Source organism: Delphinus delphis, chromosome 20, assembly GCF_949987515.2.
Source record: "Delphinus delphis chromosome 20, mDelDel1.2, whole genome shotgun sequence".
In the NCBI taxonomy this organism is placed as follows: Eukaryota; Metazoa; Chordata; class Mammalia; order Artiodactyla; family Delphinidae; genus Delphinus; species Delphinus delphis.
The window spans coordinates 3,691,316-3,711,122 of record NC_082702.1 but is presented as its reverse complement, the minus strand read 5'-3'; the positions used below and the strand labels follow the sequence as shown (position 1 = coordinate 3,711,122).

The 19,807-nt window shown below is 53.3% G+C and overlaps 2 protein-coding genes across 2 annotated transcripts in view; one reads left to right on the top strand and one right to left on the bottom strand.

Annotated features, from left to right (window-relative positions):
• The window catches only part of LOC132416835 (NACHT, LRR and PYD domains-containing protein 2), a 1,001,898-nt gene that overhangs the window by 790,310 nt on the left and 191,781 nt on the right, over positions 1 to 19,807 (bottom strand).
• On the top strand, positions 533 to 16,718 carry LOC132416966 (leukocyte immunoglobulin-like receptor subfamily B member 3). The gene is given in 22 exon segments (XM_060000595.1): positions 533 to 566; positions 726 to 761; positions 945 to 1,229; positions 1,377 to 1,679; positions 1,907 to 2,203; positions 2,470 to 2,772; positions 3,313 to 3,360; positions 3,500 to 3,601; positions 3,604 to 3,691; positions 10,900 to 11,033; positions 11,193 to 11,228; positions 11,411 to 11,695; positions 11,843 to 12,145; positions 12,373 to 12,669; positions 12,932 to 13,234; positions 13,899 to 13,949; positions 14,658 to 14,765; positions 15,107 to 15,149; positions 15,236 to 15,273; positions 15,498 to 15,550; positions 16,333 to 16,497; positions 16,575 to 16,718. Coding segments are annotated over 22 exon segments (3,456 nt in total).

The window sequence follows — 19,807 nt, the reverse complement described above, 5'->3', positions numbered from 1 at the left end:
GCTGAGACAGAAAGCAAACCCACACTCTGGGGCCAGGGGAGCAGGCATGTATCCTTCCTTATTTCCCCGAACTTCTCCTCTGTGCTCATTGCCACACTGACCTCCATGGAGCTGTAGGCTGATGTTAAACGAGTGTCTCTGCTGATCTGAGCTCTGCGGTGCAGCAGGAACCTGCAACCTCCCTGAAGCATCGCCAGGGCCTGGGTGACCCCTGTCCATGGAGAGGACCCGACAGGGACCTGCGGATGGACCGGCTAAGGACGAAGAAGATAAAACGGGGAGGCTCTGAGAGGGAAAGACGTGCTCAGGTCACGCTCACCTGGAAGGGGCGTCTCAGGAAGACACCGGGTCTGTCATGGGAATGAGAGCCAGGCTCCTGGGGAGGGGCAGTTCCCCTTCCTGTGGGGCTGCTGACGTGACAGCCCCGTGAAGGGGAGGACTAGCCTCCCAGTGGACACACCCTCGGGTCTCCGTCCTGAGGGCACCGTGGTCTCCTCCATCTGCACCGCCTGGACCACAGGGACGAGACGCCATGACCCCCAGCCTCACGGCCCTGCTCTGCCTTGGTGAGATGGAGGAGGGGGAGGGGAAGCCCCAGACAGGGACGGACCCATCCCCACAGCCAGGCTGCTCTGTCAGGAGACCCCAGGACTCAGGAGGCTCACGGGTAGGAGAGGCGCTGCTCAGGATTCAGGGCAAAGCTCTCACAGGGGTCTCTCTTCCAGCGCTGAGTGTGAGCCCGAGGACCCAGGTGCAGGCAGGTGAGTCTGTCCCCAGGTGTCCCACCTCCCTACTGATCATGGGGACAAGGGGCCACCCCCAGGCAATGGGGTGGGGAACAGCAGTTCTGAGCTGAAGGAGGGGGAGTCCGGGAGGTTGGGGGCTGAGAGCCGGGGACCTGGGGGTGAGGATGTCTTGTGACCCAGCCTCTGATGTCCTTCCAGGCACCCTCCCCAAACCCACCATCTGGGCTGAGCCAGGCTCTGTGATCCCCTGGGGGAGCCCCGTGACCATCTGGTGTCAGGGGACCCGGGGGGCCCGGGTGTTCCGTTTGGATAAAGAGGGAAGCTCACCTTCCTGGGACAGACAGCCCTCACTGGCGCCCGGGGACAAGGGCAACTTCTCCATCCCACACATGACACAGGACTACGCAGGGAGATATCACTGTTACTACCTCAGCCTCACTGACAGGTCAGAGAGCAGTGACCCCCTGGAGCTGGTGGTGACAGGTGAGAGGACACTCGGGGGTCCCAGCATCGGGCTATGCCCTCAGGAAGGGGGTCTGCTCTTAGGGGTGTGTCCCTCTCACAGCCCAGCCCTGGAGGAGGGAAGGGGGGTGTGAGCCCCATTTGACAAGCTCCCCCCTTCTTTCCTAGGGGCCCACAGCAAACCCACCCTCTCAGCCCTGCCGAGCCCTGTGGTGACCTCGGGAGGGACCGTGACCCTCCAGTGTGGCTCATGGGAGGGAGTGGACGGGTTCATTCTGACTAAGGAAGGAGAACCCAAGTCCTCCTGGACCCTGGATGCACAGCGAGGCCCCCGTGGGCAGACCCAGGCCCTGTTCCATGTGGGTCGCGTGACCCCCAGCCACAGGTGGACGTTCAGATGCCACGGCTTTTACAGGGACACCCCCCAGGTGTGGTCGGCCCCCAGTGACCCCTTGGAGCTCCTGGTCCCAGGTGAGGAGGTCCCACCCTGGCCTCACGTACTTCTTGAGGCACGAGACAGATTATTAGATGCTTTTCTCCCAGGATTGTCCCAGATGAGAGGGTGGGGTGAGGGGGGAGCAGGGCGCACAGGACAGAGACACAGAGTGTAAGCGACAATGAGGCCTGGGGACCAGGATGGGAGAAGGGGCTTCATGGGAGGAACCAGCTCCTACAGCCCAGGGCTGGTCTTCCCCCAGGTGTGTCTGGGAAGCCCTCCCTCCTGACCCCGCAGGGCCCTGTCGTGGCCTCTGGACAGAGCCTGACCCTCCAGTGTCTCTCTGACGTCGGCTATGACAGATTCGCTCTGTCCCAGGAGGGGAGACAGGCCCTCCCCCAGCGCCCTGGCCGGCAGCCCCATGCTGGGCTCTCTCAGGCCGACTTCCCCCTGGGCCCGGTGACCAACACCCACGCGGGCCGGTACAGATGCTACGGTGGACACAACCTCTCCTCCGAGTGGTCGGCCCCCAGTGACCCCCTGGACATCCTGGTGGCAGGTGAGGAGCCAGCGGGTCAGTCAGGGACCCAGACTCTGCACAGGCCCTGCCGGGGGAGCCCCAGCTGGTGATGCTGGGACCAGGCGTGAGGGGTCCCCAGGGAGGGAGGGAGGGAGGGAGACAGACAGAGACTGGGGTGGGCAGGGAGAGGGAGAGACTCGGAGAAAACAGAGACAGACAGAGATGAGGGGCCGCAGGGAGGCCCTGCTGAGTCACAGTTCAGAACCAGGGGGCGGGCAGCCCCTCACCCCCCTTCCTCTCTCTAGGGTGGTTCCTTGACACGCCCTCCCTCTCGGTGCAGCCGGGCCCCGTGGTGGCCTCAGGAGAGAACGTGACCCTGCTGTGTCAGTCAAGGAGCACAAAGGAAACTTTCCTTCTGTCCAAGGAGGGGGCAGCCTGGCCCCCACTGCGTCTTAGATCAAAGTACCGAGGTGGGCATTTCCAGGCCGAATTCTCCATGAGTCCCGTGACCTCAGCCCACAATGGGACCTACAGGTGCTACAGCTCACTCAACAGTGACCCCTACCTGCTGTCACACGCCAGTGCCCCCCTGGAGCTCGCGGTCTCAGGTGAGGGGCCCCAGCCCTGTCCCCTCTGACTCAGTCAGCTCAGGGCTCTGTCCCCAGAAATGTCTGAGGTAGTAATGAATGAGGGGACACAGTGGGCCTAGAGAGGAGGACATTCAATGGCCCCTGACGCCAAAGTCTCATCACTGGATCCTGGGTCCTCAGCTGTTGAACCAGTGGGAACTCCCAGAAGTAGGAGAATAAGATTATAGGGTCCAATCTCAGACTGAACACAGAACACACAGCACTCAATTATTTCTGTCTTAAGAGACCACTTTTCTCACTGATCCTGAGCGCCGGGGGCACAGCCAACTCTGTTCCAAAGTGATTCCAAAGTGGTTCTGAATTCAAAGAACACATGGCGGCTGAGAGAATCCAATGAGGAGAGCAGAGGGAACCTGGCATATTAGAGGAAGGGTTCATTAAGGAACTGTGTAGAAGCTGTAATATGAGAATTGGAGGCATTGAGGACACAGAACCCAGGAGAAGGGCTCGTGTCTCCCCAACTCCTCACTCACACCCTCACTTTACGATTCTCATGAGCAGCTGACACCATCCACCCGCCACAAAACAAGTCAGATCCCACGGGTGATGAAATCACTCAGATATGGGGCTGGGCTCCGAGGGTCATGTCCTGTCAAGGAGAGGCAGGTTCCCTGGGTGGACATCCTGGAGTCTAGGGTGACTGGGATCTGCTCTGACCGTGTGATCTCTTGTTCAGAATCCCTACCCTCACACCCGCAAGACTACACAGTGGAGAACCTCATCCGGATGGGCATGGCCGGCTCAGTCCTGCTGGGCCTCGGGATTCTGCTCTTTCAGGCTCAACACGGCCACGGAGGACACCAAGATGCAGCCAGGAGCTGAACACAAGAGGGAACCGTGCACCGTCCCGAGTGGTGGAGCCCTGTCACGACCTTATGTGCCCAGGAGGTTCTGGAAGAGAATCTGCAGCACGTGTTGTGTGAACTGTCTGACCAGGGAGGGAGAGACATGGTGTGGGTGCAGGAGAAGGCCCGGGAGTCCCTGTGGAGGACTGGGCCTCGGATAACCATGGTGCCTTCCCTCCCCACCAGTGATGACTCTCCCTGACTGCCCCGTCCCCTCTCACCCCTGTGACGTGAGGCACATCCCACATGGCAGGTCTGTGTCCACACCTTACACACCTTCATGCTCTGGCCCACTTTCATGTAACATATTTGGGTTTTTTTAATTTCCACATGGCTGCTGTGTGCTATTGACCTCCATCCCTTCAGTCAGAAACAGAATGTCGTTTAAGTAACTGTCTAAATGGGTGAACTTGGGGTCCTGTTTCAAACAGATAAATCCAAAACTCTTCCCTAAAACTCTCTCTGGACCCCTCAAGCCCTTCTCTCCTCGTCAGATGACACCTGGTATAGTTTCTCCAGAAACACCATTAGTGTGAAGGAACACCGTGGCGTTTGAAGTGACAGCCAGCTGCTGTGCTGGTAAACGGGCTTAGGAATTTATCATTTTGTAAAAAGCCCAGATGTGTGGCATTTGTCTCTTTCTTCAGTGTAAATCCTCTCTTCGGGCTTCCCTGGTGGTGCAGTGGTTGGGAGTCCGCCTGCCAATGCAGGGGACACGGGTTCGTGCCCCGGTCCGGGAGGATCCCACATGCCGCGGAGCGGCTGGCCTCATGAGCCATGGCCACTGAGCCTGCGCGTCCGGAGCCTGTGCTCCGCAACGGGAGAGGCCGCAACAGTGAGGCCTGCATACCGCAAAAAAAAAAAAAACTCTCTTTGTGGCCAACCTCATGGTACACGTATGAATGCGCTGAGGCAGAGGGGGAAGTAATGAGTAGAATTGTCTTTCCCAAAGAACTGAGGCTGACCCAGCTGGGGCACAGCTCAGTGATGACCCCGATACACACAGACGTGTCCTTTATATAAAGCATCGCGAGTAGATCGTTTCCACTCAGCTTTATGCCGGGTTTCCATGAAATTATCCTAGTCCTAGGCCTTTGCATCCTAGTCCGTCCCCATGAGAGGCAAAAGAGAAAACAATGGAAATATCAGTTGTGGGAGAAAACACTGAGCACTTTAAGTCCCAGTACATTACTGGTAGGTGTACTAACTGCCTCAGTCAATTTGGGGAGTAAATAACAATTATCGGTTAAAAGGAGAGACACACAGCTCTGACCCACAGTTACATAACTTAGGGAAAAGGTGGACATAACCATGAGTATACATTCAGGAGAACTGTGACAGAGGGGTCGTTCATATTAGACAAAATCATAGAAACAGATCTCACCAAAAATGAATGGACTGTTATACATATGCAACCGAATTTTATATGACAGAAAAATACACAAAGGTAAACGGCTACAATAATACAGATCAATTTTCAAGCCTGATGGTCAGTAAGTAAAGAAAAACTATAAGAGTGTACTTCATTACATCAAATTCAAAAGCAGACAATGTGGGACCCAACTAAACAAAATAAGAATTTAAAGAGGAAAAATAACAATTGATACCAGAGAAATACAAAGAATCATGAGAATACTATAAACAACTCTTTGCTAACAAACTGGACAACCTAGAAGAAATGGACACGTTGTAGGAACATACAGCCCACCAAAACTGAATCGAGGAGAAATAGTTAACTTTGAATAGACTGATCACTACGACTGAAATAGAATCTGGCATTGACATATACACACTACCAAATGTAAAACAGATAGCTAGTGGGAAGCAGCGCTGAGAGCCTCCTCCGTTCGGCCCAGGCCAGAGGGAGTCAAGCTGCACCCACATCCCCAGGCTCCGGGCACTGCCTCACAGACCTCCTGGCCTCTCATCTCACTCAGAGCCCGAGGCCACAGGCCCATGTGGGGGCAGCAAAAGAGGAAGAGAGGGACAGGCGCTGTAGTAGCCGGCAGAGCCTGGCAGGATGGACAGGAGGACCGATCCTGAGACTTCTCCCTCAGGAGGAGGAAAATGGAGCCCGCCCCCAGCCCCCGCCATCCCCTGCACTCCTCCAGGGGAAGCAGGGACACGGTGAAGGCACACAACTAGGAATCCTTTCCCCAGGAGGGAGGGACGTGGAGCTGCACGTCCACAGAACACGTCTGAGAGGCTCCAGAATCTCTGACTGGGCTGGTCTGCAAACTCCGACCATAAAGACTGGAAGAGGCGGCTGTTTCTTCCAACACACACACACCAAAGCAAAGCTGTAAGACACACGAAGAATCAGGGAATGTGACACTGCCGCAGGCAAGACATAAACCGTAACAGATGCAGGTCTATCAGACGCCTAACTGTTCAAACTAACTGTCTCAAAGAAGCTCCGTGAGCTATCTTCCACAAGGGTGCCAAGAACACACAATTGGGAAAGGATAGTACTTTCAATAAATGATGCTGGGAAAACTAGACGCCCACATGCAGAAGAATGAAACTGGACCCTCGGCTCACACCATATATAAAATCAAGTCAAAATGGACCAGAGACTTAACCATAAGGACTGAAACCATAAAACTACAAGAAGAAAGCATAGGGGAAGAGCTTCTTGACGTGAGTTTAGACGATGGTTTTTTGGATATGACACCAAAAGCACAGGCAACAAAGACAAAAATAGACAAGGGGATTGCATCATATTAAAAGCTTCTACACAGCAAAGGAAACAGACAACAGAGTGAAACGGCAACATACAGAATGGGAGAAGATATTTGCAAACCATGTATCTGATAAGGAGCTACTTGTCAGAATATACAAGGAGCTCACACAACTCAACGCAAAGTAGTAACAACCCAATTTAAAAAACAGGTAAAGGACCTGAATAGGCATTTCTCAAAGGAAAACATTCCAATGGCCAAACAGTACATGAAGAGGTGCTCAGCATCACGACCCTCAGGGAAATACAGATCGAACCGCAGTGAGAGATCACCCCACACCTGTTACAACGGCTATTATGAAACAGACAAAAGATAACAAGCGTTGGGCTTCCCTGGTGGCACAGTGGTTAGGAATCCACCTGCCAACGCAGGGGACATGGGTTCGAGCCCTGGTCGGGGAAGATCCCACGTGCCACGGAGCAAGTAAGCCTGTGTGCCACAACTACTGAGCCTGCGCTCTAGAGCCCACAAGCCACAACTACTGAAGCCCGCGGGCCTAGAGCCTTTGCTCCACAACAAGAGAAGCCACCGCAATGAGGAGCCCGCGCACCACAAGGAAGAGTAGCCCCCGCTCACCGCAACTAGAGAAAGCCCACGCACAGCAACGAAGACCCAGCGCAGCCAAAGATAAATAAATAAGTTAATTAAAAAAAACGATAACGAGTGTTGGCAAAGTTGTGGAGAAAAGAGAACGCTATGCATTGTTGCTGGGAACACAAATCGGTGCAGCCACTGTGGAAAACAGTACGGAGTTTCCTCAAAACATTAAAACTAGAACTACCTACCATAGGATCCAGCAATTCCACTTCCGGGTATATAGCCAAAGCAGATGAAACCACGATCTCGGAGACATATCTGCACTCCTATGTTCACTGCAGCATTATTCACATTAGCCAGGATATGGATACAACCTCAATGCCTGTCGAAAGATGAAGAGATAAAGAAAATGTGAGATACGCACGCGCGCGCACACACACACAAATGTTCAGTATGTGAGGTCATGGATATGTTAATTAGCTTAATTGTGGTGATTATATCACAAGGTAAGTGTATATAAAAACATCAAGTGGGACTTCCCTGGCAGTCCGGTGGTTAAGAATCCACCTTCCACTGCTTGGGACGCAGGTTGGATGCCTGGTCAGGGAACTAAGATCCCACATGCCACGGGGCAACTAAGCCCACAAGCTGCAACTACTGAGCCCATGCACTCTGGAGCCTGCGCACGCAACGAAAGATCCCGCCTGCCACAGCGAAGATCCTGCGTGCCACAACTAAGACCCAACACAGCCGAGTAAATAAATAAATAAATGCTTTTTTAAAAAATAAAAACATTAAGTTGTACATCTTAAATATACACAATTTTTGTTACTTATATCTCAATAAGGCTGAAAATGTTTTCTTTCATTTAATTACACCAAGCACATTGGTAGTTATTCCATCTCTAATTTTAGGCTGTTACTCCCATGTTAACATATGTATTTACATTTTTATTTCTAAACAGCTATGCATTCTGCTCCTCCATGAGAGAAGACAATGTTCTCATTATACTTCACCTGAAATCTGGGTACTCTATATACGTGCATGTGCGTGTGCACATCTGTGTGCCTGTGTGCACACGTGTGGGTGCATCTGTGGGTGCGTGTACTAGTTGTGTTAGTTAATTTTTCAGTGCTTTTCATACCATTTTTTTCTCATATGACATCTCACTTTCTCCATTACATCTCTTAGTATTCCTTTCACTGAGTGTGAAAATAGTAAAATATCTAAGAACTTGCGTCTCTGGAAATGCCTTCTTTCACTCTCATTCTCTCTTTATCAAGTTACTTGAAAACATTTCTTATTTCAATCTAAGTGTGTGACTCAGTTACTGGGAGAGGAACATACAGGTGATGGGAAAGGGCTCCATCCCCACCAGAACCCTCCTTCTCTCTCAGGAAGACGCAGCCTGACGTGGTGGGCTGAGCGGAATGGACACAGCTCCCGCAGGTCACATGTGGTGGCTGGAACCTCCTCGCAGTTAGGGATTCACCCTCTGATGAGCCTTTCACTTTTGTCCCTTAAAAATAATTTGGCTCAGTGTAAAATTCTTCCCAATTAATTCCCTGAAGGTATTTCTCCAGTATCTTCTGCCATCGCCTTTGGGTACGGGGTAGTCTGGTCCCAACGAGCTTGTCATTCTCTTAATGGTAATTTGCATTTTCTACAGGAAGTAGTTTCAGGACATTTGTAGGGCCTCAGGACAGTCGTCCTTGATTTTTTTCAGTTGAAATTTTCACAAAATAGAATTAACCGTTTCGAAGCGTACAATTCACTCTGAGATACTTTTTTTTTTTTAATTTAACCTTCATTTTCTTAATTTACCATGAAGGGTCAAGACACAGATGTCACTTTTAAATACAGGCGTCCGAGCACTTAGCTGGCCTGTCCTCATCTCTGAAAAATGTTCAATTCTTCATTTCTTTGGCCGTTGTTATACGTCACGACCTTTCCTTCTGACACTTACAATAGATATGACGTGGGCCCTCCTCATTCTATTCCCCAAGTATCTTGAATTTCCATTTCTGGTCTCTCTAAGCTTCATTGTGGAACATTTCCTCGATATTGTATTCAATTCCATAACTGGTCCCTCAGCTGTCTTGTCCTTGATGGGGTGACGTTTTTTAATGTGTTCATCCTACTGGATTTGTCATCTCTACCTTTTCTAACTCTTAATACCTGCCCTTTCTTCTATAAAATAATCCATATGGTTGCCTCCCTTTATTTTTCAGATACTTAAACACGCTTAATTTAAATCGACTGTCATATTTCCCTACTGATTCTTTTTTTGCATATTTTTATTTCAGCAAAGTCACTAATTGTGTTGTGATACAATCAAGATATTCACATCAAGTATGATCTACATTTTTTTCACCTCTTTATTGGCTTCCTACTGATTCTGTTTCCTTGCCTAGGACACCCCCATTCGTCAGCAGACGGCTGTCCGTAGCACTGTCATCATTACTAGGGTCACTGTGATGTCCATTCCTGTTAAAGGCTCTGCCCTCACACCCCCGGTCTCTCCTAGAAGGCTTCTCCCGGGGCTGTCCTGGGAGTCAGGCTGACCAGGGGAGACTGCTGCAGCTGCTCTGCCCCGTGCTGCCCACCGTCTCAGACTTAGCATCTGCTCACAGCTGTGGCCTCAGGGATGTTGCAATGGGACCCTCACACTCTCACGAGGGTGGACGCCCAGGGCTGACAATCGTGGACTGAGTCTGTTTCATGCCACACAGGGGAGGTGGCTCAATGCTGACCACGGGCTTGGGGCAGTGAGCAGAGCTATCCCAGTGCCCGTCCAGAAAGGCGGGGAAGTGGGGCCGCAGCTTCAACCTCCACCTGGAGCCCTGACCCCTCCCTGCCTGTGAGGACCTGGGTCCCTCTCTCTGTCCACACAGGTGGGAACCTCCTCCCTATGACCCCCTTGATGATCCCGGTCAGCGGGGGCCACTCAGCCTAGTTCCCTCTTCTTTGGTCTGCTTCCCTCTCCATTTGGGGAACTTTCTTTCTCTTTTTCTGCATGTGTCTGTGGGTACGTGTTTCAGAAATATTCAAAATAGCATTTCTCAGTGTTAGGAGCAGAGGAGGGCTCTTAGGTGGGCACCACAATCACCCACTTTGCCGTGGAGTCTGAGCCCAGGATCCTCTCATGTCCCACCCACTGCTGTTGTCACCTGCTCTGGAAATTAACAGTGGTGATCCTGCAATGAACCTGACACCATTGAGCTCACAGCCACGCTGAGGAGTGGGGCTCGCGACAACATGCAGAGGAGGAAACTCAGGCTCAGAAAGGGCACTGCCCTCACGGTTACAAGAGCAGTGGGGACAGATTTAAATAGAGACGTTTTCCTTCAAAGGGAGACCTCTAACTCAAATCAAGGTCCCCTCAGCTTCCAGGCAGGACGACAGGACGGGGAGGAGAGCCCTGTCCAAGGATCAAGGGCCACCGAGCAGGCAGGAACGACTCAGGGGCTTATTCCCAGGGAGGTGGGGTGGACGCTGTTTCAAGAAAAAGGGAGAAGTCCCTGAAGGGGGCTGAGACAGAAAGCAAACCCACATTCTGGGGCCAGGGGAGCAGGCATGTATCCTTCCTTATTTCCCCGAACTTCTCCTCTGTGCTCATTGCCACACTGACCTCCATGGAGCTGTAGGCTGATGTTAAACGAGTGTCTCTGCTGATCTGAGCTCTGCGGTGCAGCAGGAACCTGCAACCTCCCTGAAGCATCGCCAGGGCCTGGGTGATCCCTGTCCATGGAGAGGACCCGACAGGGACCTGCGGATGGACCGGCTAAGGACGAAGGAGATAAAACGGGGAGGCTCTGAGAGGGAAAGACGTGCTCAGGTCACGCTCACCTGGAAGGGGCGTCTCAGGAAGACACCGGGTCTGTCATGGGAATGAGAGCCAGGCTCCTGGGGAGGGGCAGTTCCCCTTCCTCTGGGGCTGCTGACGTGACAGCCCCGTGAAGGGGAGGACTAGCCTCCCAGTGGACACACCCTCGGGACTCCGTCCTGAGGGCACCGTGGTCTCCTCCATCTGCACCGCCTGGACCACAGGGACGAGACGCCATGACCCCCAGCCTCACGGCCCTGCTCTGCCTCGGTGAGATGGAGGAGGGGGAGGGGAAGCCCCAGCCAGGGACGGACCCCTCCCCACAGCCAGGCTGCTCTGTCAGGAGACCCCAGGACTCAGGAGGCTCACGGGTAGGAGAGGCGCTGCTCAGGATTCAGGGCGAACCTCTCACAGGGGTCTCTCTTCCAGGGCTGAGTGTGAGCCCGAGGACCCAGGTGCAGGCAGGTGAGTCTGTCCCCAGGTGTCCCACGTCCCTCCTGCTCATGGGGACAATGGGCCACCCCCAGGCAGTGGGGTGGGGAACAGCAGTTCTGGGCTGAAGGAGGGGGAGTCTGGGAGGTGGGGGCTGAGAACTGGGGACCTGGGGGTGAGGATATCTTGTGACGCAGCCTCTGATGTCCTTCCAGGCACCCTCCCCAAACCCACCATCTGGGCTGAGCCAGGCTCTGTGATCCCCTGGGGGAGCCCCGTGACCATCTGGTGTCAGGGGACCCGGGGGGCCCGGGTGTTCCGTTTGGATAAAGAGGGAAGCTCACCTCCCTGGGACAGACGGCCCTCACTGGCGCCCGGGAACAAGGGCAAGTTCTCCATCCCACATATGACACAGGACTACGCAGGGAGATATCACTGTTACTATCGCAGCCCCACTGACTGGTCAGAGAGCAGTGACCCCCTGGAGCTGGTGGTGACAGGTGAGAGGACACTCGGTGGTCCCAGCATCCGGCTCTGCCCTCAGGAAGGGGGTCTGCTCTCAGGGGTGTGTCCCTCTCACAGCCCAGCCCTGGGGGAGGAGAGGGGGGTGTGAGCCCCATTTCAGAAGCTCCCTCCTTCTCTCCTAGAGGCCCACAGGAAACCCACCCTCTCAGCCCTGCCGAGCCCTGTGGTCACCTCGGGAGGGAACGTGACCCTCCAGTGTGGCTCATGGGAGGGACTGGACAGGTTCATTCTAACTAAGGAAGGAGAACCCAAGTCCTCCTGGACCCTGGATGCACAGCGAGGCCCCCGTGGGCAGACCCAGGCCCTGTTCCATGTGGGTCACGTGACCCCCAGCCACAGGTGGACGTTCAGATGCCACGGCTCTTACAGGGACACCCCCCAGGTGTGGTCGGCCCCCAGTGACCCCCTGGAGCTCCTGGTCTCAGGTGAGGAGGTCCCACCCTGGCCTCACGTACTTCTTGAGGCACGAGACAGATTATTAGATGCTTTTCTCCCAGGATTGTCCCAGATGAGAGGGTGGGGTGAGGGGGGAGCAGGGCGCACAGGACAGAGACACAGAGTGTAAGCGACAATGAGGCCTGGGGACCAGGATGGGAGAAGGGGCTTCATGGGAGGAACCAGCTCCTACAGCCCAGGGCTGGTCTTCCCCCAGGTGTGTCTGGGAAGCCCTCCCTCCTGACCCCGCAGGGCCCTGTCGTGGCCTCTGGACAGAGCCTGACCCTCCAGTGTCGCTCTGACGTCGGCTATGACAGATTCGCTCTGTCCCAGGAGGGGAGACAGGCCCTCTCCCAGCGCCCTGCCCGGCAGCCCCAGGCTGGGCTCTCTCAGGCCGACTTCCCCCTGGGCCCGGTGACCAACACCCACGCGGGCCGGTACAGATGCTACGGTGGACACCACCTCTCCTCCGAGTGGTCGGCCCCCAGTGACCCCCTGGACATCCTGGTGGCAGGTGAGGAGCCAGCGGGTCAGTCAGGGACCCAGACTCTGCACAGGCCCTGCCGGGGCAGCGCCAGCTGGTGATGCTGGGACCAGGCGTGAGGGGTCCCCAGGGAGGGAGGGAGAGAGACAGAGAGAGACGGGGGTGGGCAGGGAGAGGGAGAGACTCGGAGAAAACAGAGACAGACAGAGATGAGGGGCCTCAGGGAGGCCCTGCTGAGTCGCAGTTCAGAACCAGGGGGCGGGCAGACCCTCACCCCCCTTCCTCTCTCTAGGGTGGTTCCCTGACACGCCCTCCCTCTCGGTGCAGCCGGGCCCCCTGGTGGCCTCAGGAGAGAACGTGACCCTGCTATGTCAGTCAAGGAGCACAAAGGAAACTTCCCTTCTGTCCAAGGAGGGGGCAGCCCAGCCCCCACTGCGTCTTAGATCAAAGTACCGAGGTGGGCATTTCCAGGCCGAATTCTCCATGAGTCCCGTGACCTCAGCCCACAATGGGATCTACAGGTGCTACAGCTCACTCAGCAGTAACCCCTACCTGCTGTCACACGCCAGTGCCCCCCTGGAGCTCGCGGTCTCAGGTGAGGGGCCCCAGCCCTGTCCCCTCTGTGTCCCTGTTGTTCGCTCTGAAGGTGACCCCCTTTCTAGGATAGGAGTGAGGGGGGCTCCAAAGAAGAGTCAAGGGAGGGTGATCCGGAGGGGGTCCAGCCTGCAGAGGGACGGAGGGAAACCAGGCCCTCCCGTCCCTGCTGCTTCTCACGTCCCGTCACCAGACTTCTCAGATAGGAGGAGGGGAAAAGCCAAGGGCAGCCCCAGAGCAGAGACAGCACCAGAGTGTGAGCAGAGGGGGGATCCCAGGGAAGCCGCAGCCCCTCACCCAACTACAGGCATTTTCCCAGGATCCTCTGGGGACACCACCACCCACACACAGGGCCCAATTCAAGAGCTGGTGAGCCACTGGGGCCTCTGCCCAATATGTGGACACCTGGCCCCAGGCCTGTCCCTTGAGGTCCTCAGCTGCTCTAAATCCTGACCCAATCTCAGCACAGCTTGTGTCCCAGAGGGGGCTGGGAGTCAGGTAGAGATGCTGGAGTGACCACAGGCACCAGGAGCTCTGAGGCTGGTGGATGAAGGGTGGGGGTCATGGAGAGGGAATGACCCCTCGGGGCCCATCCTGGGGGAGGAGCAGTGGGCTGACGTGGGGAGAAGCAGCCACCAACCCTAACCTCCTGTCCTGACCCCCAGGAGGCTCTGAAGTTGGGGCCCTTCCCCCCACGGAGCCAGGCCCACAGACGGGTGAGTGAGGGTCTGTGGGACATGGTGTTGGGCCCAGGGGGGCAGGGCTCAGTTATGGCCTTAGTTCACGCACCTCAGGAGACGCTGACTTGGACCCCCTTCCCCTGCCTGGGCCTCAGTTTCTCCAAGTGTAAAGGCAGAGAATCGTGGCCCGGAGCTTAGATTTCCTTCAGTTCTGACTTCTGGCTCTGACCCCCCAGGAGAGCAGGCCTCACAGGGAGGCCCCTGAGGATGTGACTGTATGGGGGCCTGTCCCCAGTGCCGCAGTGGTCGTGGCATTGTACGGGGAGGGGGAGGGAAAGATGAAGAGTCCCCCGCACATAGCCGGCCCCTCCCCCAGTCCCTGCTGTGATGGGGGAGGGGAGGGTAACAAGGAAGGACCCTCGGCTCCAGATGAGACCCTCGGACAGGCCCCCCTGCAGATGAGAAGCCCCCAGAGCACAAAGCTGGTGTCCACCTTGGGCGGGGCGCGGCAGGAGGACAGCTCAGGGAGCTCACAGCTCTGGGTTCCAATCCCAGCTCTGCCACCTCCAGACTGGGTCACCTGGGGTTGGTGAATTCCCTCTCTGTGCCTCAGTTTCCTCATCTGTAAAATGGGTGGGGTGGGTTAGAGGAGATGAATGCACAGACCCCAGCACGAGCCTGCACACAGTAGGCGCTCAATTAAATGGCATCTTGGGCTCATGCATGACGTCACTGGTGCCCCAGGTCTCAAATGGTACCTGAACGTCCTGATCGGGGTCTCGGTGGCCTTCGTCCTGCTGCCCCTCGTCCTCCTCGTCCGACACCAGGTTCAGAGCAGACGCAGGAAGTCGGGTGAGTAGAGAACAGGGTGACCCAGACCCCTGGAGGTGGTGGGCTTAGGGCACCAGCCAAAGGGAAACCTAAGAGATGGGCAAGGTCAGCTTAGAAAAAGATTGTCCAGAGTCTGAAACTCAAAAATCTAGAAAGAAAACATGTACTGTCAGCTGACATGTATAATTTAAGGTATTTTCCTCCTTTGCAATCTCATGAAGTGTTGAAACATGTACGCAAGTATGAGTTCAGGTCTCCTTCTTTCCTCCTGAATCCCGAGTGAGGGGCGGGGGTCATAAGAGTCCCAGGGCCTCTGTCATCTGCCCCAGTCCAGGGCGAGGCTGATTTCCACCCTCCCGCAGGGGCTGCAGACCCAGAGCCCAAGGACACAGGCCTGCAGAGCAGGTAACTCCTGCCCCGAAGACCCCCCAGGCCCGCCCCACCCGCAGCTCCCCCTCATTCTCCCCCTAACACGCCCGCCTCCTCCCCAGCTCCTGCCCGGCCGCCGCCGCCCAGGACCAGGCCCTCTGTGAGCAGAAGAGGACGGGGTGGGGGACACAGGGTTCTGGAGGTACCTGTGTGGGGGAGGGGAAGGCTGGGAAGGGGTGGGCTCAGGGGGTGCGCACTGAAACCCCACACTTCCCCTCACCCCTGGGTCTCAGTGGCCCCTTCTGGATGCACTGCGGGGGCTCCAGCCCTGAGGGATCTCAGGGGATCCCACCAAGCGATACACACCCTTTTCCGCCCCAGCAGATGCTGCCGTGAAGGACACACAGCCTGAGGACGGGGTGCAGCTGGACCATCCGGTGAGACCCCTGCTCCTGTCCAGGCCACCAGAGACCTTCTTGTTGCCAAACTCAGTCCAATAGACACGTCTCTGTCCTCACATCCCAGCTCCAGCAGCGTCCCACACTGACCTCTCCCTCCGGGCTTCCTGGGTCGTCCTGCTGTGACTCCACCCCTCCTGCTTCCTTGTGACCTCATGGCCCCTCCTTCGGGGTCCCCTTTCCTGGCTCCCCGTCCTCTGTCTGACCTTCTGGCGTTGCAGAGAAGCCCCACGTCTCAAGAGGATTTGTGAATAAGTGAATCACCTGAAAGTCCCCAGGCCCCCCTTCCTTCATTCACCCAAAAGTGGTGCACAAGGAGAGCGCATGCCCCCGGCTCCCTGTAGGTGCTGCAGGTGCAGCAGGGAGCTCACCTGGTGGGTGAGAAGACTATATGTAAAGAAGCAGGTAGCATCCTAGAATGCAAGGTCCCGATAAGGAAAGTGAAGCAAGAGAAGGTGACAGAGTGCATGGTCGGTGGGGCAGCGAGTACAAAGGTCCTGAGGCAGGGACGTGCTTTTGCAGGAAGATGGCCGTGCGGCTGGAGCCAAATGTGCAAGGGAGATAACGTGTTAATACTGAAATCAGAACCGTAGAAAGAATCCAGAGGCTCCGAGGTGTTAGGAGGTCCCCAGAGTTTCCATCAGGAAAGTAACCTGACCTAAGGTTTTAAAGCATCACTCTGCCAACACAGTGGAAAGCTGACGGAAGGAGATCACAGTGGATCCAGGAAGTCCCCTTTCTGTCCTACTCTCTCCCTCCAGCAGAACAGGCAGGATGCAGACCCCCAGGAGGGGACGTACGCCCAGGTGAACCACTCAAGATCAAGACTAAGGCGGGGGGTGGCCACCTCTCCTTCCTCCCTGTCGGGGAGATTGCTGGACACGAAGGACAGACAAGCGGAAGAGGACGAGCAGAGGGACGGTCAGGTGGGTCCCATTCTGTCCGGGCCCCCAGGCTTCCCCCACCCCAACCACACACCCTCCCTCCCTCTCCCCCACCGCAGGCCGCCGCATCTGAAGCCCCCCAGGATGTGACCTATGCCCAGCTGAACCACTCGACCTTCAGACGGGAGACTGCAACCCCTGCCCCCCAGTCAGGGGAGCCCCCAGAAGAGCCCAGCGTGTATGCTGCTCTCGCCGTCCGCTAGCCCAGGAAGGACCCAGACCCCACGCTCCAGGGAGGAAGACTGCACGGACCCCGGAAGGCACAGGAGCTGCCTGCCCGCAGTGGACACCACCTAACGACCATCAGACAGCCTGGACTCCCAACACAGACCACCAGGAGCCCCTGGGACCCTTTGGCAGTCACCTGATTCTACCCTCAAAGATAACTAATATCCTTACGTTTGGGAAATAATGCAACAGACTGCTCAAAAATCAATGTGTGAGTTGAAAACCAAAATCAAAACGAAAAAAAACAAACAAACAAAAAAACAAAACAGAAGTGGGAAAATGTTTTCAATGAATGATAATGTAAATAATAAACATCAAAACATATGAAATGAGAAAATTAAGAATCATGAATGAATATATTAGAAAAGGCTTCAAAAAAATCGATGACCTAACATATCATACCAAGACTTCAGGAAAAAATAGCAAATTATTTCAAATGAAGGTAGAAGGTGGGAATAATAATGACAAGGGTAGCTAATAATGAAGACAACCAAAAAGTAGAGAAAATCAATTAAGGCAAAAAATAAACTCATTCTTGAAAACATTCATGAATCCTAGCCACCACAGCCGAGGGAAAAAGAGAGAAGGCTCACACTTCTAATAGCATGAAAGGGATTGCAGACAGCACTACAAATCCTACAGACGTTATAAAGATAGTAACAGAACATTATGAGAAATTTGACGCCAACATACAGAAAATGTAGATGGAATGGAAATCTTCACGTGTACAATTTACTAAATGGATATAAGAATAAATGGAAAATCTACCACCTTATACATTGACTCTAATCAAAACTTACCCACGACTGAACTATATAGAATCTAACAAAGTCAAAATGAAAGAAATAGGAGAATGCTGGTTCCCGGGGTTGGAGCGAGGGGGAAATGGGAAGATATTGGTCAAAGGGCACAAGCCTCCAGTTATAAGATGAATAAGTTCTGGGGATCTAATATACAGCATGGTGGTTACAGCTAATCACACTGTATCCCATTCTTGAGTGTTTTGAAGAGAGCAGATCTCAAATGTTCTCACCAAAAAAAGAAATGGCGACTGTGTGATGGGATGCAGACAAATGCTGTGACGGTCATCACTGTCCGACGTGTAAGTGACCAGTTCAGGCGGCTTCACTGGTGATTTCTTCCGAGCACTTATGTACTCGTGAAAGACACACACACACGCACACACACCCAAATTGCACAAACATTTCCCAAGAACAGAAAAAGAAGAAACATACCTCAACACATCAGATCAGGAAAATATTTACACCAAAACCTGACAAGGGAATTATACATGGGGAAGTCACAGGAAGATCTCTCACATGAGCTTAGATGGAAATCCCTAAATAAAGTGTACACAAATGAGATGTAGTGATACATTAAAAGGACATTACTTCATGACCATACTGTGGGTTTTTTTTTCGAAGGATAGAGTAACTTAAAATTTTAAAAATCTATCACATAATGCAATACCTTAATAGAACAAATAAAAAATAATCACCTTAATAGATGCAGACAAAGCCTTTGATAAAATATACCAACAATTCCTGGTGAAAATAAAAACGCATCAGAAATAGAAGGGAATTCCCTTTCGTTGATGAGGGCACGTTTAACAACACTAGACGTCATTTGTACACGTGAGAACCTGAGGTCCTTTCGTCTACGACTGGCAATGATCCAAGTATGTTCCGTATGACCACTTGTATTCACCAGGGCCCTGGAGGCACCAACCAAGTAAGTGAAACAAAACAAGGCGAGAAGCTCTGAAGTGGATAAGAATAATATTGTATTACTAAGAGACTGCACAGCTGTGTTCGCAGAAAATCCAAAATAATGTAAAGATCTTCTACTCTAATTAAAAAGTTTTCCTGCATCGCTGCATACAAGGTCAATATATAGAATTCAACTGCCTTCGAGACTTCCGGTTCTGGATGGAGATGAAGTAAATGAATGTCTCCCTGTTCCCTGACTTTATACCAGTGACCTGATTGTATACTGCTGACTTCCAAGAGCCGTAAGATAATATATTGGGGCTGTTTTAATCCACCAAGTTTGTGGTAATTTGTGGGACAGGGAAACAATACAACCACTTGAAGTTACTTATGATTAGTGTTTGCATAGTAATTTTTCATCCTTCTACTTTTTTAATGTGGTAGAATATACACACCATGATATTCACCACCATTGAAACATCATTAAAGTGCGAAGTTAGTGGCCTTAAGTACATTTATCATGTTCGGCAATCATGACCACTGTCCGTCTTCCAGAACATTTTCATAATCCCAAACAGAAGCTGTGTACCCATTAAGCAAGAACTCCCCATGCCCCCTGAGAACCAGGCACTGGTCATCTCCATTCAAATTCCTGCCGTAGGGAGTCTGGCTACTCTAGGCTGTTCGTGTCGGTGAAATCATACAAAATGCGACATTCTGTGTCAGCCTTACTTCACTCTGAATAATGTTTCCAAGGTTCATTCATATTGTTCACTCTTTTACTTTTAACCTATTTACATGTTATATTAGAAGTGAGTTTCTGGGACTTCCCTGGTGGTGCAGTGGCTGGGAATCCTCCTGCCAATGGAGGGAACACGGGTTCGATCCCAGGTCTGGGAGGATCCCACGTGCAACTAGGCCCGTGCGCCACAACTATTGAGCCCTCACGCCACAACTACTAAAGCCAGCGCACCTACAGCCCATGCTCCACAACAAGAGAAGCCACTGCGATAAGAGGCCCACGCACCGCAATAAGAAGCCGGCGCACCGCAACAGAGAGTAGCCCCCGCTCACCGCAACTACAGACAGCCTGTGCACAGTGATGAAGACCCAACACAGCCAAAAATAAAGAAAGAAATAAATTTATTTTAAAAAAAAAGAAGTGAGTTTCTTATGGACTTCATAGTGTAGGTGGTGGTTGTTTTCTTAAACCAATCTTACAAGCTCTTTTAATTGCTGTGTTTCGCCCATTTACATATAATATTATTACTGATAACACTGTTATTTAGGTTTGTCATTTTATGTTTTTCAAGTTTTGTCCCCTCTCTTTCTTGTTCTTCTATTTACCCTTTCCT